Consider the following 23,744-nt stretch of genomic DNA (forward strand, 5'->3'; position numbering starts at 1 on the left):
TACATGTACCCCAATGTTCATCGCAGCACTGTTTATAATAGCCAGGTCATGGAAGCAACCTAGATGTCCATCAGCAGATGAATGGATAAGAAAGCTGTGGTACATATACACAATGGAGTATTACTCAGCCATTAAAAAGAATACATTTGAATCAGTTCTAATGAGGTGGATGAAACTGGAGCCTATTATACAGAGTGAAGTAAGCCAGAAAGAAAAACACCAATACAGTATACTAATGCATATATATGGAATTTAGAAAGATGCTAACAATAACCCTGTATTCGAGACAGCAAAAGAGACACTGATGTATAGAACAGTCTTTTGGACTCTTTGGGAGAGGGAGAGGGTGGGATGATTTGGAAGAATGGCATTGAAATATGTATAATATCATATATGAAACGAGTCGCCAGTCCAGGTTGGATGCACGATACTGGATGCTTGGGGCTGGTGCACTGGGACAACCCAGAGGGATGGTATGGGGAGGGAGGAGGGAGGAGGGTTCAGTATGGGGAACACATGTATACCTGTGGCAGATTCATTTTGATATATGGCAAAACCAATATAATATTGTAAAGTTAAATAAAATAAAATTTAAAAAAATAGGCATGTAGGATATTATAAAATAGTGGTGAAATAACAACTGCGGCTTTTGAAACCAGTTTTGTAACAAAATATACAAAATAGATGAAAAAAAAAGATATCTTTCTTCTCTTTCTAAACAAACACATCTATACATACAAAGTTTCTTGCATCTTGTCTTTTGTCATTCATTGCTATAATTCTCAACCAAAGAACACTCAGCCTCATCCCTTCCAATTTCTGTTACATAAAGACAATGAGTCCAGCAGATTTTGCATTCTTTTTATTCTTTTGTAGACCACATCTCCTCATAATATAATGTATGGACTGTCACAAATATCTTTCTGACTTAGTCTCCCATCCAAGTCTCATCACACTGAGCTGCCATGTCTTTCAAGCCATTCATCAAGCTGCTAGAAGATGAATACTTTTACCTTCCAAAAAAAGATGATCTTAAATCCTAAAATGTTAAATCATTTGGTTTAAAACATTAACTTCACTTTTTGTATTCTTTGCTTGTTATTATCCATCATTTCTGCTTATGAAATATATTACATATGAAACACATTTTTTTATATACAGCCCTGCCATAGCTCACGATCTTCTGTGGTTTTTGTACAAACTATTTTCTCTTTGAGTGCCCCCCACATCTCTTTTATCTGATTATGATTCCACTGAAAAATGATTCCACTTCCTAGGCAATTTATTCCCCCAATTTGATTAAAGGCACATAATTGTTAATTCTTAATCATTAAAGACTGTCATTTTTTTTTTTTTTTTCCTGCCCTGTAAGAAAACAGGAGAAGGCAATGGCAACCCACTCCAGTACTCTTGCCTGGAAAGTCCCATGGACGGAGGAGCCTGGTAGGCTGCAGTCCATGGGGTCGCAAAGTCAGACACAACTGAGCAACTTCACTTTCACTTTTCACTTTCATGCTTTGGAGAAGGAAATGACAACCCACTCCAGTGTTCTTGACTGGAGGATCCCAGGAACAGAGGAGCCTGGTGGGCTGCCGTTTATGGGGTCACACAGAGTCGGACACAACTGAAGCAACTTAGCAGCAGCAGCAGCAGTAAAAAAGCATTTAATAACCAAGGAAGCCTTACTATAGAAGAATATTAGGACTCATGAAGTTGGTGTCAATGAAAAAAACTAATCTAAGAAATAGAAAGGGCTACAACATAGTAAAAAGCAAAGACATTGCTTTGCTAACAATGATCCATATGGTCAAAGCCATAGTTTTTCCAGTAGTCACATATGTATGTGAGAGTTGGACTGTAAAGAAGACTGAGAGTCAAATAATTGATGCTTTGGAACTGTGGTGTTGAAAACTCTTGAGAGTCCCTTGGACTGCAAGGAGATCAAACCAGTCCATCCTAAGGAAATCAATCCTGAATATTCATTGGAAGGACTGATGCTGAAGCTGAAGTTCCAATACTTTGGCCACCTGATGCGAAGAACTGACCCATTGGAAAATACCCTGATGCTGGGAAAGATTGAAGGCAGGAGGAGAAGGGGATGACAGAGGGCTAGATGAGTGGATGGCATCACTTACTCAATGGACATGAGTTTGAGCAAACTCCAGGAGACAGTAAAGGACAGGGAAGCCTGAAGTACTGAAGTCCATGTGGTTACAAAGAGTCAGACATGGATGAGAGACTGAACAACAACAAGAAATAGAAAATGTTATTTGAGCCAAATTGAGGGTTATAACTCAGGAATAGCATCTTAAAAAGCTCTCAGAACTTTCCCTCCTATTAGAACTCAAAGCTACTGCTGCTAGGTCACTTCAGTTGTGTCCAACTCTGTGTGATCCCATAGACAGCCCACCAGGCTCCCCCATCCCTGGGATTCTTTAGGCAGGAACACTGGAGTGGGTTGCCATTTCCTTCTCCAATGCATGAAAGGGAAAAGTGAAAGTGAAATCCCTCCGTCGTGTCTTGACTCTTAGTAACCCCATGGACTGCAGCCTACCAGGCTCCTCCATCCATGGGATTTTCCAGGCAAGAGTACCGGAGTGGAGTGCCATTGCCTTCTCTGAGAACTCAAAGCACAGTTATATAAATTTTTTGAGACAGACAACTGTACCTTAAAAGATGTATTTTTAACCCTTTACATGATCCAGATCTACAAGTACAAAGTGGTGGGTTATTCTGAGCCCTTACAAGATCAAAGAGTTTTAAGGAGTTGTCTTACTGGTTCCAGGAGAGTATTGCTGTTTATAGTGGAGAAGGTATGTCTGCAGATGGGAGCAGTTTGGTCAATGCATACTTCATATAAACAATGCATAGTAGGAAAGAAGGGAGACAAAAGGACAGAGGGTATGTTTTCACGTTTAAATTTTTTGTCTTATGTATATAATACGAATTTTATTTCACATTAGAAATGTAAAACTATCACCTGTAAAGGAAACTACTTTAGTACTTTCTTCATAAGAGATATAATCTTTCAGACAGAAGACACTCTTGTCTATTTTACATATCTGCTTGTTTGTTTACTGCAGTCTTCTCTTGTTGCTCAACTTTCTCTAATTATTCACAATATTTACTTCTGTAGAGCTTTGACTTCCATGGTATTCAGATTCTATTGAACAAATATTCCTTATATGACGAAGTTAAATCTCTCAAATTAACATTCCAGATCAAGAGAATAGCACACATTTTTTTGAGAAAAATCACAGAGATTGTTGGAGTGTATGTGGAGGAATGATATTGCAAGTGGGGTTCTATGTCAGACATGTAGCATCTGATAAACATATACTATATTGTATGTGTTTTGTGGTGAATTAAGAAGTTAATATAGGAGATATTTTCTTTCAGATTCTGAGGAAGAGCAAACTGATTGAAATATTTAGTGTATTTTCATTAAAAACCCATTCCATTATGATTTAGTTACACTCTGATGTCTATCTCAAAATATTTACTAAATTAGATCTGTAAAATCTTGGAGGACACAAACTACCTTTTTATTTTTTCTGGGTCAATAGTCCATAGAATTTAGATCAAAGTATTATTTATAATAGCAAAATGTCTTGGTTTTCACTAAAAAATAAGGTAATGATGTCAATGGCTTCTCTGGTGGCTCAGTGATAAAGAATCCATCTGCTCATGCAGGAGATGTGGGTTTGATCCCTTGGTCAGGAAGATCCCCTAGAGAAGTAAATGGCAACCCACTCCAATATTCAGACATGACTTGGCAACTTAAAAACAACAAAATGATGCCAGTATCTTAATCCAAACAAAATAAAGTAATTTAAAAGTTAAAAACCTTAAAAACAGAACAACACAAAACATATTCGATAAATGGTCGTTACTTTTTGGACATCACTTTTTGAATTCCAAGCACTCTGCACAATATAGTTACTTCATATGCCTACAATAAATAAGTTGATATTTGTTTCCCATTTTCTACAAATAATACTTGGATCATAGTGGATGTTTAATTAACATGTATTGAAGAAAATCGCTAGGAAATAAACTTTTCAAATGTGTATAGTAGTGTTACATTCCAATTTGCAAAGCATCTATTCTGGCATATTATGTATTTGCTCAATGGAGAGATCCTGAATATAGGTCTCCAAAAGGAAAACCTTGACAGCAGATGAATAAATTAAAAAAAAAAAAAAAAAGGAAAGCAATAAATGCTCTTGCAATTGACCTGAGATAGGTCATAGACATCATTTTTTGTCTCAGAGATAATCTATCAGGGAGAAAACTTGAAAGATAACAGAAAGGACAAGAACGTGAGATTTTTCTTGTTCCAAATCTGTTGTTTTAGGACTTCTCCTTGTCTTTATGTTTTATATGTTGTCTTAATAGTTCCAAAAATGAGCTGTACAATTAATCAAAGGAAATATTTACAATTAGCAAATTCAGATTTTACTTTTACTGGGGTTAAAGACACACACATATGAACATATATTATATGCTATTCAGGAAGAAATATTAGGGAATTGCTGAGAAGATGTGCTGGAGAAGGGATAGGCTACTCACTCCAGTATTCTTGGGCTTTCCTTGTGGCTCAGCTGGTAAATAATCCTAATGCAATGATGGAGACCTGGGTTTGATCCCTGGGTTGGGAAGATCCTCTGGAGAAGGGAACGGCTATCTACTCCAGTATTCTGGACTGGAAAATTCCATGGACTGTATGGTCCAAGAGATCACAAAGAGTCGGACACAACTGAGCAACTTTCATCAGCAGGCAAGAAAAACCCTGAAGACTTTGGAAAATGATAAGACAAAGCCACTCATAGGAGGCCCTGGAAGCATACAGTGTTATGGGTGAAGTAATCACTGAAGGGCAGAGACTAAGAGATGATTCTGCTCCTATGAAAAACAGCTATATAAAATAAAAAAGTTTACCTTGATAGAAATTGTAGTTTTAGTGGCTATAAGATGCCCAAGGCTTTAAGTAAAGGAAACATTAAATTTCATAGAAAGTTGTATGTTACTGCAAATAGTTAAGAAAAACTAAATATTCAGGCTTAATTTTATTGATAATGAAAGGGAAGCATAGGAGGTATAGGTTGGTATTTGAAATTGAATACAAGTGATGTGCACACAACAGGGCATAGTGAGAAAAGATCTAAAAGGGAGATCTTCAAGCTAAGGATAAAGAGTAACTTGAAGGATGATGGAGAGGACAAGAACATTAGATTTTCCTTCAAGCTATCCTTCAAGCTAAGGATAAAGGGTAACACCCATTATCTAAAAAGAAATTATATAAATGAATTTATGTACAAAACAGAAACAGACTCATAGACTTTGAGAATGAGATTAGGGTTGCTGGGGAAAAGGAAGAGGGAAGGGAGTTAGGGAGTTTGGGAACAATGTGTACAGACTATTATTTTATAATTGATAACCAACAAGGACCTACTGTATAGCACATGGAACCCTGTTCAATGTTTTGTGGATGGAATTCTGTTCAATGTTATGTGGCAGCCTGGATGGGAGGGGAGTTTGGGGGAGAACAGATACATATATATGTATGGCTGAGTCCCTTCACTGTTCACCTGAGACTATCACAACATTGTTTGTTAATTGGCTATATCCCAATACAAAATAAAAAGTTTTTTAAAAATCAAAAATAAAATAAAAGTAATGGATTTATCTTATCAGAGTTTAAGAAACAGAAGGTAAAGATGTAGAGCTTGTCTTTAGGAAAATACTGAAAATTTGAAAAATTAGATTTAAAGCAGTCTGAGAGTCTATTGCAGAGGGATCCAATCATGAAGAGACTAACCTAGAAAAAAAAAAGTGAGTTTCAAAATGAAAAAAAATTCTCATTAAACTTGTTTTCTGATTATAATCAAGCAGAATGATTTACCACTGGTATAGATCCTTCATGTCTAATCTAGGTACAGTTTAGTTTTTGAAATTCTTTACTTTGAATTAAATGAATTATTCCCTCAATTTGAATTGGCGGGTCATAAAGACAGCACTGAGGGTGATTAGCAAACACAAACTAAAGGGAATTTATTTGTTCCAATAGTCAAGGACTAGAAAGAAGTTATCCAGTCCACTTAATTTTTCTCATTGAAAATGATAAAGGCATGCAGAAACATAGAATCTCATAATTGATCATTGAAAGACATTGGGAAAAGAGATGGAAAATTAGAGAGGAGCCATGGGGACCGATAAAATGGTATCCTCCTAATTGAACTAAAGTATGTTTTACTTAAATAATTTAACCTTATTTTTAATTTTTTAGACTTAACAGGGAATAGGAGATGAAACAGCGGTATCCCTACTTGAGTCTACTGACCAAATCGCCATGCTCAGACCCAATGGCTCAGTCTTCATGCCCTCTGTATTAACACTCATCGGGATTCCTGGCCTGGAGTCAGTGCAATGCTGGATTGGGATTCCATTCTGTGTCATGTACCTTATGGCAGTAATTGGGAATACTCTAATTTTGGTGATAATCAAATATGAAAACAGCCTCCATAGTCCTATGTACATTCTTCTCGCTATGTTGGGGGCCACAGACATTGCACTTAGCACTTGTATTCTCCCCAAAATGTTAGGCATCTTCTGGTTTCATTTGATAGAGATTTCTTTTGAAGCATGTCTTCTACAAATGTGGCTTCTTCACTCATTCCAGGGAATTGAATCAGGTGTCCTGCTGGCGATGGCCCTAGATCGCTATGTGGCCATCTGTAATCCCTTGAGACATGCCAGCATCTTCTCCCAAAAACTCTTGACTCACATTGGGGTTGGGGTGACACTCAGGGCTGCCATACTTGTAGCACCATGCCTGGTACTAATCAAATATCGTCTCAAATTCTACCGAACCACAGTTGTCTCCCACTCTTACTGTGAGCACATGGCCATTGTGAAGCTGGCTATTGAAGATATACGGATCAACAAGATCTATGGTCTATTTGTTGCCTTCACTATCTTAGGATTTGACATAATCTTTATCACCTTGTCCTACATTCAGATCTTTATCACTGTCTTTCAACTGCCCCAGAAGGAGGCAAGATTCAAAGCCTTTAATACATGCATCACTCATATTTGTGTCTTCCTGCAGTTCTACCTCCTTGGCTTCTTCTCTTTCTTCACACATAGGTTTGGTTCTCACATACCACCATACGTTCATATCCTTTTATCTAACCTTTACCTGTTAGTTCCACCTTTTCTCAACCCAATCGTCTATGGAGTGAAGACCAAACAAATCCGTGACCATGTGCTAACAATATTTGTATGCTCCAAACATCTTAATCATTAGTGGATCTTTCTAAAGAAAATTTAGGTTAGTTCAAAGTAGCAACATCAATATGCTAAAAGCTAGGTCTTCTACACATTTCTACATTTGAAAAAATATTTTAAATCTCAGATACTCATAATGGAAGGAGACACTTAATGAATCATCCAATACTTAAGAACTTTGGTTTACTACTCTAAGAAACTCTTATATTGTGATTTCCACTTGTTTCCATTATTGTTTTTGCCCTGTCCTTTACAACCTAGAGCTTTCACTTGAGTAACACTTAGACATGCACAGATAAGTAACTTGTAGAAAACAGCAGTTGATCCCAGATAACTTCTAAGGATCATGTCAAACATTCATATCTTCAAACTGTTAATCCAACTCTTAGCTGTAATTCTGGCCATGAGTCATTTTCTGATATCTCCTTGTGAATCTATATTTTGAAAATTTTAATGACATCTAGTTTTGTCTACTTTTTTCTGAAATACTGATATAAAAATAATGTAAAATCAATAATACCAATGACAACAACACAAAACCTATAAGATGGAAACCAAATTCTGTAAACATGGAATAAGTGGTATAAGAAAGATAGCACAAAAAAGATTTATAAAAATAAATTAGGTCTATTCACAGATAAAATGTTTTTAGGAAACAAAATTATTATAGGACTTAAATAGAGCACATCCTTCAAGGGGCATTTTAATATGTTAACCCAAATTTGAGTTTTACCCAAATTTGAAGGTTTAAGTTGTAGAATTAAAAATAGAGACAAATTCCAATTCTTAAAAATCATCTACCACAAGTTTGTAGAGGACAGTAACTTTGTCTTATTTACACTTGTGTGAACAAGGATAATACCTGAGACTTCTTAAAACTTCAATAATAATGGCATTGTATAATGAACGATTTAACATTTCCCTATTTTTTATCAATTGTATTCAAGATCAATTAATCTGAAGGCTTTAAGATAACATATAACATTATCTTACAGAAAATCAGCATTATAGAGAGTTTAATCGAATATTTTCAATGTAAACGATGATGCCCTGAATGAATTAATATATCATCTTAAATATGAGCTAAAATCATGGGAGAAACTGACTTCCAAAAAAAGACTTCAGATCTTTCTTTACTCTTTGCTATTCCTCTGCTCATGCACCTTCATGTTCTCCCAGGATGCTGCACTGAAAGAGATCATGTTTAAATTGTCTTCAATGAATCTTTAACACTGAGGACTCATGGGAGTTTTTAAGAAGAACCAAGTACACAGGGAGGGACATTTCGTTTTCTAATAATGGACTGATGCACAGTTCAAGAAAGAAAAAACCAAGGAAACACTTTATTACAATAAAGCAAACGGAGCACGCTATTAAAGATATGGAGGCAGAAGAAATTTTGGAATGAAGTCTTGTTGAGTAATGGAGAAATAAATTTGACCCATAAAGTATTTGGCTTTAAAAAGCTCTGTAAATATAAATCATGAACCAAAATGTGAAAAAAATACAGTGAGAGAAGGACTACAAAACTTGTTAATGGATAACCAGATATATGTAAAAGATATATCACTAAATAAAAACTAAATCTAACTATATACTATCTACAAGAGAGTCAACGGATTTAAGAATTATGAACACATGGAGGCTGAAAGTAAATGCGCAGAAGAAACCTCATGACAATGGCAAACAAAAGGCAGGTATGGGGATGCTTTTATCAGACAAAATAAACTTTTAGCTAAAATTGTCAGCATGAGTTCCCCATAGGTCCAGTGGATACGACTTAGCACTTTCACTGCCTTGGGCCAGGGATTTGGTCCCTGATAAGGGAACTAAGCACTTCCCAGGTGGCTCAGTGGTAAAGAATCCCCAGCCAATGCAGGAGACACAGGAGATGTGGGTTTGATCCCTGGGTTGGGAAGATCCCCAGGAATGGCAACCCGGCTCCAGTATTCTTGCTTGGAAAATTCCAAGGACAGAGGAGCCTGTAATCTAAAGTCCATGGGGTTAATCTCTGGGCTATATTCCACGGGGTAGCAAAGAGTTAGACAAGACTGAGCAACTAAGCATGCATGCAGAGAATTAAGATCTTGTAAGCTGCAGAGCATGGCAAAAAAAAAAAAAAAAAAAAATTCACTTAAAAGCAAAGACATCATGTAATATTAAAACGGAGAATTCACTATGAAAATACATTATAAATACTAGAGACGCCGAATATGTGAAGGAAGCATTCATATAACTAAAGGGAGATATACACAGCCACACAAAAATAGTAGGAGAGTTCAATATGCCACTTTCAATAGTGAATGAAGCATAAAACTCATATCAGAATTGCCTCATTAAAAGGAAGGGTCACATAGAAGGAATTCTATTTAAATAGAATTCATTAGCATAGAACATGTTTGCATTTAAATAGACTTTATACTTATTTGTCAATGAGAAAAACAGAAAAGAAATTCAGCCTATGGTGCTCTGGGAGGGATGGGGTGAGGAGGGAGGTGGGAGAGGGCTTCAGGACAGTGGGACACATGTATATACCCATGGCTGATTCATGTTGATGTATTAATAAAAAAACACCATATTGTAAAGTAATTAGCCTCCAATTAAAATAAATGAATTAATTAAAAAAAACCCTCAGCCTATTAAAATTAAATCTCTGTACTTAGCCTGTGTGTGGTGTGGAGGTGGAGAATGGTAAGGAATTATCTGAAAGTTGTAGCAATGATTTCAGGGATATTGCATTTGGTCCCATCACTTCATGGGAAATAGATGGGGAAACAGTGGAAACAGTGTCAAACTTTATATGTTTGGACCCCAAATCACTGCAGATGGTGACTGCTGCCATGAAATTAAAAGACGCTCACTCCTTGGAAGGAAAGTTATGACCAACCTAGATAGCATATTCAAAAGCAGAGACATTACTTTGCCAACAAAGGTCCGTCTAGTCAAGGCTATGGTTTTTCAGTGGTCATGTATGGATGTGAGAGTTGGACTGTGAAGAAAGCTGAACGCCAAAGAATTGATGTTTTTGAACTGTGGTGTTGGAGAAGACTCTTGAGAGTCCCTTGGACTGCAAGGAGATCCAACCAGTCCATTCTCAAGGAGATCAGTTCTCTGTGTTCTTTGGAAGGACTGATGCTAAAGCTGAAATTCCAATATTTTGGCCACCTCATACGAAGAGTTGATTCATTGGAAAAGACTGTGATGCTGGGAGGGATTGGGGGCAGGAGGAGAAGGGGACGACAGAGGATGAGATGGCTGGATGGCATTACCGACTCGATGGACACGAGTCTGGGTGCACTCCAGAAGTTGGTGATGGACAGGGCGCCTGGCGTGCTGCAATTCATGGGGTCGCAAAGAGTTGGACACAACTGAGTGACAGAACTGAACTGAGGTGCAGATAACCCAAGTAGGCATGATTAAAAACCCTGTGTCATTAGCTAGTGGGTAATAAACACCTTGCTTTGTGTTTATAACTCCTCCTTCACAATTCCATTAGAAAACATTAAAATCAGTAGCTAGCAGCTTTTTGTTTCAATTCAAGCTGAATAAATTGATGCTATATGCCAGAGTAACACAGATCTTGTGAGTTTTACTGGAGAATAAATGCAAAAACATTATCTCAGACAGACCTACAAAAAATGAGGGATTTCTGTATTTCACATAAAAAAGAAAAGCATAAAAGGTTATCTCAGAGATGGGCACCCATGGAAGATGGCCCAACACCACATAATTAAAGTTCCTGATGTTGACTAGGTGCAGTTACAAAGGTACAGGTAAAAGGAAGAGGTATTTCAGGACACATTCTGCAAAGGATAAGACAAGCTGAGGAGTTCCAAGCCATGGGTGATAGTGATATGAAAATGACAGTACTCTTCATGTATCTAGTTAGAGCAGAACCAGCTCCCAGCAGTTGGTGAGTAAGTCTCTTTCTGATTAGATCAGATCAGTCGCTCAGTCGTGTCCAACTCTTTGCGACCCCATGAATCACAGCACACCAGGCCTCCATGTCCATCACCAACTTCTGGAGTGCACCCAGAATCACGTCCATCAAGTCAGTGATGCCATCCAGCCATCTCATCCTCTGTTGTCCTCTTCTCCTCCTGCCCCCAATCCCTCCCAGCATCACAGTCTTTTCCAATGAGTCAACTCTTCGCATGAGGTGGTCAAAGTATTGGAGTTTCAGCTTTAACATCATTCCTTCCAAAGAAATCCCAGGGCTGATCTCCTGGAGAATGGCCTGGTTGGATCTCCTTGCAGTCCAAGGGACTCTCAAGAATCTTCTCCAACACCACAGTTCAAAAGCATCAATTCTTCTGTGCTCAACCTTCTTCACAGTCCAACTCTCACACCCATACATGACCACAGGAAAAACCATAGCCTTGACTAGACGAATCTTTGTTGGCAAACTAATGTCTCTGCTTTTGAATACACTATCTAGGTTGGTCATAACTTTCCTTCCAAGGAGTAAGCGTCTTTTAATTTCATGGCAGCAGTCACCATCTGCAGTGATTTTGGAGCCCAGAAAAATAAAGTCTGACACTGTTTCCAATGTTTCCCCATCTATTTCACATGAAGTGATGGGACTGGATGCCATGATCTTCGTTTTCTGAATGTTGAGCTTTAAGCCAACTTTTTCACTCTCCACTTTCACTTTCATCAAGAGGCTTTTTAGTTCCTCTTCACTTTCTGCCATAAGGGTGGTGTCATCTGCATATCTAAGGTGATTGATATTTCTCCCAGCAATCTTGATTCCAGCTTGTGTTTCTTCCAGCCCAGTGTTTCTCATGATGTAGTCTGCATATAAGTTAAATAAATAGGGTGACTATATGCAGCCTTGACGAACTCCTTTTCCTATTTGGAACCAGTCTGTTGTTCCATGTCCAGTTCTAACTGTTGCTTCCTGACCTGAATACAAATTTCTCAAGAGGCAGATCAGGTGGTCTGGGATTCCCATCTCTTTCAGAATTTTCCACAGTTGATTGTGATCCACACAGTCAAAGGCTTTGGCATAGTCAATAAAGCAGAAATACATGCTTTTCTGGAACTCTCTTGCTTTTTCCATGATCCAGCAGCTGTTGGCAATTTGATCTCTGGTTCTTCTGCCTTTTCTAAAACCAGCTTGAACATCTTGAAGTTCATGGTTCACATATTGCTGAAGCCTGGCTTGGAGAATTTTGAGCATTACTTTACTAGCGTGTGAGGTGAGTGCAATTGTGCGGTAGTTTGAGCATTCTTTGGCATTGCCTTTCTTTGGGATTGGAATGAAAACTGACCTTTCCCAGTCCTGTGGCCACTGCTGAGTTTTCCAAATTTGCTGGCATATTGAATGCACCACTTTCACAGCATCATCTTTCAGGATTTGGAATAGCTCAACTGGAATTCCATCACCTCCACTAGCTTTGTTCCTAGTGATGCTTTCTAAGGCCCACTTGACTTCACATTCCAGGATGTCTGGCTTGAGGTCAGTGATCACACCATCGTGATTATCTGGGTTGTGAAGATCTTTTTTGTACAGTTCTTCTGTGTATTCTTGCCATCTCTTCTTAATATCTTCTGCTTCTGTTAGGTCCATACCCTTTCTGTCCTTTATCGAGCCCATCTTTGAATGAAATATTCCATTGGTATCTCTGATTTTCTTGAAGAGATTCCTAGTCTTTCCCATTCTGTTGTTTTCCTCTATTTCTTTGCATTGATCACTGAGGAAGGCTTTCTTATCTCTTCTTGCTATTCTTTGGAACTCTGCATTCAGATGTTTATATCTTTCCTTTTCTCCTTTGCTTTTCACTTCTCTTCTTTTCACAGCTATTTGTAAGGCCTCCTCAGACAGCCATTTTGCTTTTTTGCATTTCTTTTCCATGGGGATGGTCTTGATCCCTGTCTCCTGTACAATGTCACGAACCTCATTCCATAGTTCATCAGGCATTCTATCTATCAGATCTAGTCCGTTAAATCTATTTCTCACTTCCACTGTATAATCATAAGGGATTTGATTTAGGTCATACCTGAATGGTCTAGTGGTTTTCCCTACTTTCTTCAATTTAAGTCTGAATTTGTCAATAAGGAGTTCATGGTCTGAGCCACAGTCAAATTTATCTTCATAGTTTTTCATTACCATTTTTTTCAATAATAATCAACCCATCCCATCATCCTTGTATTCACTTACATACTTCCCACCTGCTATTCCTTTCTCTGTACTTGTCAGATCATGTTCAAATCCTACATTAAAATTACCTCTTCATTCTTTTACTTGCATTTTAGCAGCACGAACCACAGCTGCTTCCTGCATTATTGCACGATTTATTGACTATTCATTGTAGGATTTGCTTCTCATGAGATTACTGACATAAAGCAACTTTATTGGAGAGTCTATGAAAGAAAGAAATAAGCTAACTTTATTTTCTCAGAATTATAAACATTTCTCCAATGTATTGAGGATTATTTGATTGAAACTATATAACATTTAACAAGTAATGTTTTTGATCAGAAAAAAAAAAATTAATACAATTCATGACCCAGGTTTTCATAAAAAGTTTTTCTCAGTGAATTGAGAAGTGATCAAAAATTCCTCAATTTCTCAGTAGTCTCTGCTCAATTATCTCTAATGTCCCAATGTCAATCCTCAGTTTTCTGTTTCTATTCTATGTTTAACTCCTTTTAAGGAACATATCCTTACATTTCTTCATTTTCTATTAATTCTTTATGTGTGGGTTCCAAGCATGACACAAGTATTCCAGATTATCTATTTCATTAAGAACTGATAAGCCTAAATTATCCAGATCTTATAGTATTGGTAACTTTGAACTGTTTAAACCCACAAAACAAGGCTCTATTTCAGTCAAGTTACATATTTATGCATGTTCCTATATCCTTGAGTATTTAAGAATGAGTCTTAAAGAATGAGTCTTCTTACTGTTATACATGACTCATGATGCTTCTCTTGCTTCCTTGGAGATTTCTCCATCTAGGTATATGTAATATACATTACAGTTATTAAAGACTTTTTAAATCTAATGTAAGGGTAAAAACGTTATGGATTTAAACTATTAGAATTATAGGCAAAAATATAGATTTACTAGAAATGTAAACTGTAGCAATGAACTTTAGCCCAAATTCACTAAATCTTTATGGATTTCAATGACCTTTTCTTAAACTCTTCATTCACATTCTCCTGAAGAATATTCTGTCTTAATAGGGACAGATAGTATAGTTTGAGGTATGTATGTATATATATATATAAAACTTTGGGTCAAAAGTATTTATATCTCTATTCTCTTTCATAGGAAACTTTTCACTCTCATATATTGGTCAGAGTCTGAGTATTTGCTGGTCCAAACCAATTCTTTCTGATTTAGAGACAACTGACAAAAAATAGTAGCAAAGCAATTAAGTAGAATGTGGAGAAATTCATCAAACTTTGATTAAAATAAAATTTTCAAGAAAAATTATTAACTCTATTTTTTGGTCCAAAGGTATGAAATTAAAACAGTCAAGTCAGAAGTTTATTTTCTACCTTAGTTGTTTTGCTGGTTTTAAAATATTGTATAAAAGATTTTACTGTGCACAAGAACTGTGGATTTCTACTTATGGGATATCTTTCTTAAAAAGAGTGATGTATATCTTTGGATCTTTCTTTCATACTTTAGATATGTAAATTAGATGGATGATATGATCTCAGATTTATATAAAATCAGAAAGACTCTATATGTTGACTCCGGGTGAAAAGAAAAGGAAGTAGCTTTAACTGAGAAACATTTGTTTGTATCAGAAGACCCAAGGACACTATGTCCATTTCCAACATCACAGTCTTCATGTCTTCTGTGTTGACCCTAATAGGGATCCCAGGCCTAGAGTCTGTGCAGTGCTGGATTGGGACTCCATTCTGTGTCATGTATCTCATTCCTATGATTAGAAATTTCCTGCTGTTTATCATTATCAAATCAGAACACAGTTTCCATGAGGCCATGAACATTTTCCTAGGCATGCTAGGAGTCACAGATATTGCCCTTCATACCAGTATTGTGCCCAAGATGCTTGGAATCTTCTGGTTTCATGTAACAGATTTATTTTGATTTCTGATTGCCTCAAAAGTGGCTTATTCACACATTTCAGTGCATAGAGGTGGCATTCTGCTTGCCATGGCCCTGGACCACTAAGTCACCATCCACTGAGACATATTGCCATCTTCACCTACCCTTTAGTTACCCCAAATCAAGGCTGTGGTACCACTCAGGGCTACCATTCCTGTGTCAGCATGTGTGCTAAGTCGCTTTCAGTTGTGTCCATCTCTGAGACCCTATGGACTGTTGCCTGCTGGGCTCCTCTGTCTATGGGATTATCCAGGCAAGAGTACTGAAGTGGGTTGCCATTTCCTCCTCCAGGGGATCTTCCCAACCAAGGGACTGAACCTGCTTCTCTTATATCTCCTACATTGGCAAGCAGGTTCTTTACCACTAGCGCCACCTGAAATAATCTGGTGCCTAATATTGATAAAGTTCTAGTTATAATTTTATCATACAAGAGTCATTTCCCACCCCTAATGTGAGCATATGGCCATTGTGAAACTGCTTGCAGGAAATTTCTGGGTCAACAGAATCTATGGTTTTCTTGTGGCTTTCACTGTTGCAAGAGAGTTCCAGAAAAACATGTATTTCTGCTTTATTGACCATGCCAAATCCTTTGACTGTGTGGGTCACAATAAACTGTGGAAAATTCTGAAAGAGATAGGAATACCAGACCACCTGACCTGCCTCTTGAGAAACCTGTATGCAGGTCAGGAAGCAACAATTAGAACTGGACATGGAACAACAGACTGGTTCCAAATAGGAAAAAGGAGTACTTCAAGGCTGTATATTGTCACCCTGCTTATTTAACTTATATGCATAGTACCTCATGAGAAATGCTAGGCTGGAGGAAGCACAAGCTGGAATCGAGATTGCTGGGAGAAATATCAAAAACCTCAGATATGCAGATGACATCACTCTTATGGCAGAAAGTGAAGAAGAACTAAAGAGCCTCTTGATGAAAGTGAAAGAGGAGAGTGAAAAAGTTGGCTTAAAGCTCAACATTCAGAAAACTAAGATCATGGCATCCAGTCCCATCACTTTATGGCAAATAGATGGGGAAACAGTGGAAACAGTGTCAAACTTTATTTTTCTGGGCTCCAAAATCACTGCAGATGGTGACTGCAGCCATAAAATTAAGACACTTAACTCCTTGGAAGGAAAGTTATGACCAACCTAGATAGCATATTCAAAAGTAGAGACATTACTTTGCCAACAAAGGTCCATCTAGTCAAGGCTATGGTTTTTCCAGTGGTCATGTATGGATGTGAGAGTTGGACTCTAAAGAAAGCTGAGCACCAAAGATTAATGCTTTTGCACTGTCATGTTGGATAAGACTCTTGAGAGCCCTTGGATAGCAATGAGATCCAACCAATCCATCCTAAAGGAAATCAGTCCTGAATGTTTATTGGAAGCACTGATGTTGAAGCTGAAACTCCAATACTGTGGCCACCTAATGCGAAGAGCTGACTCATTTGAAAAGACCCTGATGTTGGGAAAGATTAAAGGCAGAAGGAGAAGGGGATGACAGAGGATGAGATGGTTGGATGGCATCACTGACTCAATGGACATGAGTTTGGGTAAACGCTGAGAGCTAGTGATGGACAGGGGAGCCTGGCATGCTGCAGTTCATGGGATTGCAAAGAGTCGGACATGACTGAGTGAATGAACTTCACTGTGCAGGGTTTGGCCTTACATTTATTACATTGTCCTGTGTATATTTATCACAGCTTTTTCTTTTGATCCAGAAGGAGGCAAAGTTGAAAGCTTTCAATACCTGCATCGCTCATATTGGTGTCTTCCTCCAACTCTACCTCCCTGCCTTCTTCTCCTTCTTTGACATAGGTTTGGTTCTCACATCTCACCTTACATCCACATCCTCATTTCTAGCATTTACTTGGTCTTCCCTCCATTTCTCAATCTACTTGTCTATGGTGCAGAGACTAAGCACATTCTTATGCATATGGAAAAACTATTCTGTTCATAAAATTTGTTATGAATAATGCAACCAAGCTTTTCTCTTTGTGCATGGTAACAAAATTTCAAAACAAAATAAAACTACAAAAATTCATCTTATTGAAATTTTTTAGTTTTCTATTTAATTTTTATTGTTTTTAATTTGCTGTCATAAGTCAGTTTTCATAATCTGGCATGACAACTATGTGACATAGATTCATATACTGTATCTGGGTAAATAAATTAAGAAACATAAAACAGTAAATAGTGAACATAGGTCCTTTCCTTTTCTTGCAGAAATGGTGATGTAATGACCGATTCAGGAAGGAGCTTCTTGGTGAAAATAATGTTCTAAACCTCAGTTGGGTTGTTACACATTTATGTATCCTTTGCAAAAAATCACATAAGCTGTACAAAGTATAATTTCTGTACTTATATTAGACTTTAATATAAAGTTTAAAATATAAAGTAAGTGAATCCTCAAAAATGAAACAAAACAAAGGACAAAGGCAATAAGTCTGAGGAATTGCTATAGATTGAAGAAGTCTAAGGAGACATGAATATAAAATGCATTATATAATCCTGAATTGAATTTTGGGCAAGAAAAATATACATATAGGTCTTTGGATTATTTTTAACCTTGGATATGGACTAATACTTAGGCTATAATATTACTTCAGGGCTACATGTCCTAATACTGTTTATAATACAATTAGGCAGTAGACTACCTTTTCCTAGGGAAGCATACTTAAATATTTAGGAGCAAAAGAACATTATGTCTCAAATTTACTCATCAGTTCAGTTCAATTCAGTCACTCAGTCGTGTCCGACTCTTTGGGACCCCATGAATTGCAGCACGCCAGGCCTCCCTGCCCATCACCAACTCCCAGAGTTCACTCAAACTCATGTCCATCGAGTTGGTGATGCCATCCAGCCATCTCATCCTCTGTCGTCCCCTTTTCCTCCTGCTCCCAATCCCTCCCAGCATCAGAGTCTTTTTCAATGAGTCAACTCTTAGCATGAGGTGGCTAAAGTACTGGAGTTTCAGCTTTAGCATCATTCCTTCCAAAGAAATCCCAGGGCTGATCTCCTTGAGAATGGACTGTTTGGATCTCCTTGCAGTCCAAGGGACCACAGTTCAAAAGCATCAATTCTTTGGCACTCAGCCTTCTTCACAGTCCAACTCTCACATCCATACATGAGCACTGGAAAAACCATAGCCTTGAGTAGACGGACCTTTGTTGGCAAAGTAATGTCTCTGCTTTGGAATATGCTATCTAGGTTGGTCATAACTTTCCTTTCTCATGAACACCTCATAAAAATTATCTAACTATCATATATCTATCCATATATCTATCGAATTGTTCAGTGGTAAAGCAAAATTGAGCAAAATGTAAAAAAATATATAAATCTGGTAAATTGTATAAGGAAGCTTCCTACAATACTCTTGACAAATTCTGTACATCAATGTAAGATGTGTTTGTATCAAGCATTGTTCTTTGAATATCTCAATTTAGAAATGGCTGCCATTATTCACTCTGGAGAAGGCAGTGGCACCCCACTCCAGTACTCTTGCCTGGAAAATCCCTTGGATGGAGGAGCCTAGTAGGCTGCTGTCCATGGGGTCGCTAAGAGTCAGTCACGACTGAGCGACTTCACTTTCACTTTTCACTTTCATGCATTGGAGAAGGAAATGGCAACCCACTCTATGGGGTCACACAGAGTCGGACACGACTGAAGTGACTTAGCAGCCATTATTCACTCAGTCAACCAATCCAGAAGCATCATTTACCTTTGATGTTGGCCACAATTCCACATTGTACACCTAACCAATCATCTGATCTTAGTATTTATCTCTAAAGTATCCTCAAATAATTTATCTTCTCTCCATTAGTCACTATGTATTCATTTTTTTATTCTTACATATGACCTTATGAAAAATAAAATACTAGGTTTTTCATCTTTCATTTGCTGGCAGTTTTCATTTAAACACTGTTATATTTTCAACATAAAGTACTTGATGCATCTGTATCTTATTCCTGATATTTTGTATGCAAACATGTATTTTTTGCCTAGCTGACTTCTGTCCTACATTTAGAATTTAGTTAAATGTTTCCTCTAAGAAACTTAGCCATTTTCCTTATTTTTTTTCTCTACGTCTCCTAATAGCGCTCATAGCATGCATCACAGCACCTCTTCATTTTTTCTGTGTGTAACTTCTTTTTTCATATATGTCACATGTGTAATCTATTTGTATACTCCTGACTTACACATACATGTTACATTTTAAATATGAATAAATGTATATTGCATGAAGGATTTAGAAAATAAATACACAAAAAATTCTACCAAACTTTTCATAATGAACATTTATTCTCACAATAGAATAATTTAAATGGTTTCCTAATGAAGATGTATGAAGGAAGAGTTGTTCCAAACTGAAATAACTTAGTCATTTAATGTTTTACTATTTGTTGAATGATGATTTTTTTCTACTATTAAATTAGTTTCAATTAATTTCCTTTACTTTTTAGAGAGTTTAAGGTTTACAGAAAATTGAATAAAAAGCCAGAATTCCCATATAAACTTTCTCTGCAGAATGAATATTTAACAATTACACCTGAGTTAAGCTGTGTTGTCGGTCACAAAATCGCGTCACCACATTTATTTGATATATCCTAAATTTAAAAGCATATATCTAATATTTTTTTCCTGTATGGTCTGCGTATACCATACTAAGTAAGTTTTTTTATTTATTGAGATATAATTTTCATACCATATAGCACACTCTTTAGAGAGTATTAATCTCTGGTTTTTGACATTTCCAAAAACCTGTGCAATCATCACTACTATCAAATTCCAGTATGTATGTAATACATATACATATTAAAGAGTATGGCAATTTAATATGACGATACAATCAGAGAGTCTTAATTCAAAAGGAACAGGACTACTGAATGGGGCCTGATCCAATGACACAGGACAAAACCAGTGTGACTTCAAGTAAGGTCATCAGGTAATCCAAGGTTGTTAGTCTCTCTCTTGTACTCTTCAATGAATCAAAGTTTATTCCTTTCATAATATTAAAACTTAAAATCCTATTGGAAGGCACAAAGTCTTCTTTCAAGCTAGTAAATACCTGTCATAAATAACAGTTTCAGGTTGGGAAGTTGATATCAATTTGTGAAAATATATACAATCCTTTCATAATAATTCTGAATATGACTGGAACAACTTGGAGAGAGATAATTTGGATACTGGAAAGATTTGTGTAATCAGCTCTTGCATGGAAGAAGCTCAGAAATTTAACTGAGGCTCTGAGGTGAATGTTCCAAAGTCAGCACCTATTAGGACCCTAAATAAGTCAGTGACCTTAAATAAGAAATATAGAATTAGATTAAAAACATATTATTTTATTTCTCTGTCAGTATGTCTCTGCTGACTAGTCTGAATATCTCAAGCTGTTTTTATTTACCTTTATTGTCCCATTATTTTTGTAAATAAATGTCACTGATTTGTTTTGTCTGGTCTTCAGCACTGTCTTCTCTTAAGAATTTTAAAAAAGAGGCTCATTTTGGTTCCCAGTCCTAAAATGAAACCAAAGTTTGAGAGTTATTTTTAGATGCTAAACCAACTATTAGAGAAAAAATCTTGTATGTTCTGAATGATAGTGAGCTTTCTTTTCCATCCTTGTCCCCAGTGAAATTTAACACGCACTAGAGATTTGTGAAAACCAGTCCCCAGGTGCATCCTATAGTATAAAACATTCACCCTTCACTATCTGAAACGTCAGAACATTTTATCCTTTAATGGCTTCTCTGTGTATTATCAGAGATTATCCCTGGTAAGTCATTGGGGATAGAGATTCTGCATTGATTATGAAAAACTGGAGGGTTGGCTTCAAAAAGAATGTGTATGCCATGTCATCCAATATAGTTCCAGGATGAAAAAAAAAAAAAAGCTATACAGTCTTATAGTAGTTGAGTATTCAATCACTAGGGACATGTATCCCATGCTTTTCACAGCATTTTTTAATCAGTTAACAATACACTTGGTGACGAGTTGTAAAGCAAGTTTGAAAAAAGAAAGATTTTTGGAGAATATCTGTGTTGATAGATGAATGGAAAGCCTGTTTGTTAAAAGGTCAGGAAATTAAACATGCTCAGACTGGAAAAAATGCAGGAAAAAAGATACCCATCAGGTAATTCTGTAGAAATGCTCTTTCACATAAAGGACTCATTTAATATCTCAAGATATTTGTGAGACAAAGATAAATGTGCATTGATTAATAGCTGGCATTTATTGACAGATCAATGCACCTTGTGATTCCTTCCAAATATTTAGATGGATTATATCATGTAATACAATCACATCATAATTTGTTTCTATCCATGATATTTCTTTATAATAAAGAAACTAGACAATGTAAAATTTCATAACTGAGTACAGGGCAGGCAAAGCTAAGTAGGACCATCCAGGATTTAAATTCCGTTGAGTGGCTTCAGATCCTTGACAATTGACAGCCACGACCCATGGCTAATGTGTATCATTGGAGCATATATTTGAGACTTTAAAATTTTTCAAAAAGAGGCAATTTAAGGTTCATTTTAAAGAATACCTATTTGTCATCTGGAGCTTTCCTAAAACATGATAAGCTATTTCAGAAAACAAAAAGAGTCCTCTGTATTCACTGGAGTACTTGAGACAGAAATCAGTGGATGAATGAGATCAGTGGAGACTTTCAAGAGGAAATATTCCTGAGATTGTAGAGAGTATGAGATTAGAGTCCTGGATTCCTTAAACCTTTTAGATCCTGGGATTTGGGTTGATTTAAAATTGGAGTTGTAAGGAATACTAATAATTCCGATTTGATGCTATAAGATGACTGAGATTTACCCAGGCTTATGAATTTCAAGAGTTTAAGATATCTTTACTCCCTTTCTAAACACACAGAGTGTCTTTGAGCTTGTCTTTTGTCATTCATTGCTGTAAATCTCAAACCACACACTTTTAACCTCATCTCCTCTAATTTCTGCTACATAAGACAATGAGTTTTGCATATTTTCCATTCTTATTATTCTTTTGCTGTACCACATTACTTTACAATATATTTATGCACTGTCACAAGTGTGTTTGTGACTAGATCCCTTTACACTTAGCTGCCATGTTTTTCAAGCCATTAATTAACTTCTCAGCAGGTGATATTTTTTTTACCTTCCACAGAAACCTATTCTTCAACCCCAAAATGAAAAATCAAATGGTTTAAAATACTAACTTCACATGTAATATTCAATCCTTTATATTAACCATCATCTGCTTATGAACTGATTTATATGTGATAAATGTTCATTGATATACAGCCTCACCATATCTCACAGGCTTCTGTGATTTTTGTACAAACTATCTTGTAGTGCCCTTCTCCATCTCTTTTATCTGGTTAATTTCTATTGACAAATGATTCCCTTTTATAAGCAATTTATTCTGCACATTTGGATTAAGTCATAAAACTATCAATTCTTATACATTAAAAACTGTTTTTTTTCCTGCTGCATAAAACTATACAATAATGTTTAGCAACTGAGGTGATGTGCTATTCCTTTCACATCCAGGAGATACTTGGTGATACCTGAATATATTTTTCATTGCCAAAACAAGAAAGAGTTACTTACATCCAATGTTTAGGAAAGAAGAATGTTGCTAAACCTTCTACAATGCAGAAAATTACCCCAAAACAAAAAATTGATCTGAACTACATGTCAGCTGCACCAAGGTTATCAAACCCGGGGCTTCCTTGGTGGATCAGATAGTAAAGCCTCTGCCTGTGATGCAGGAGACCCAGGTTCAATCCTGGGGTCTGGAAGATCCCTTGGAAAAGGAAATGGCAACCCACTCCATTACTCTTGCCTGGAAAATCCCATGACAGAGGAACCTGGTAGGCTACAGTCCATGTGGTCACAAAGAGTCAGACATGACTGAGTGATTTCTCCTTTTTTCTTTTCTTTAGGAAAGTATCAGGACTCATAACGTTGTGTCAATGAAAAAAGTAATCTAAGAAGTGGAAAATTTTATTTGTGCCCAACTGAACATTGAGTTTCCCTGGTGGCTCAGATGGAGAAAATTCTGCCTGCCATGTAGAAGACCCAGGTTTGATCCCTGAGTTGGGAAGATCCCCTAGGGAAGGGAATGGTTACCCACTTCAGTATTCTTGCCTGGAGAATTACTTGGATAGAGGCGCCTGACAAACTATAGTCCATAGGGTAACAAAGAGTCATATAACAGAGTGACTAACATGTTAGAACTCCTGTACAACCTGCTTCTCTTCACTCTCCATCTCTTAAAGTCTTCCTTGGTGACTCAGATGGTAAAAAAAATCCCCTAGGAGACCTAGATTCAAAGAAAGTAAGGGAAAACCACTAGGCCATTCAGGTATGACCCAAA

The 23,744-nt window shown here is 36.9% G+C and overlaps 1 protein-coding gene and 1 pseudogene across 1 annotated transcript; both read left to right on the plus strand.

Moving 5' to 3' along the window:
- The first annotated feature begins 6,168 nt into the window (after positions 1 to 6,168).
- On the plus strand, positions 6,169 to 7,309 carry LOC147358009 (olfactory receptor 52A5-like). The gene has a single exon (XM_086342017.1). It carries the CDS (start codon positions 6,353 to 6,355, stop codon positions 7,307 to 7,309), a length of 957 nt encoding a protein of 318 aa, XP_086198143.1. The 5' UTR covers positions 6,169 to 6,352.
- Positions 7,310 to 15,071: 7,762 nt separating this feature from the next.
- Positions 15,072 to 17,337, plus strand: LOC147358010 (olfactory receptor 52A1-like; annotated as a pseudogene).
- Positions 17,338 to 23,744: the final 6,407 nt, after the last annotated feature.

This window comes from Bos grunniens, chromosome 15 (genome assembly GCF_055505025.1).
Source record: "Bos grunniens cultivar Pamir isolate PY7600 chromosome 15, Bosgru_T2T1.0, whole genome shotgun sequence".
NCBI classification, from domain to species: domain Eukaryota; kingdom Metazoa; phylum Chordata; class Mammalia; order Artiodactyla; family Bovidae; genus Bos; species Bos grunniens.

Excerpts from the sequence above, each read along its gene's own strand:
- LOC147358009 (XM_086342017.1), top strand. The coding sequence starts at position 6,353 with ATGCTCAGACCCAATGGCTCAGTCTTCATGCCCTCTGTATTAACACTC.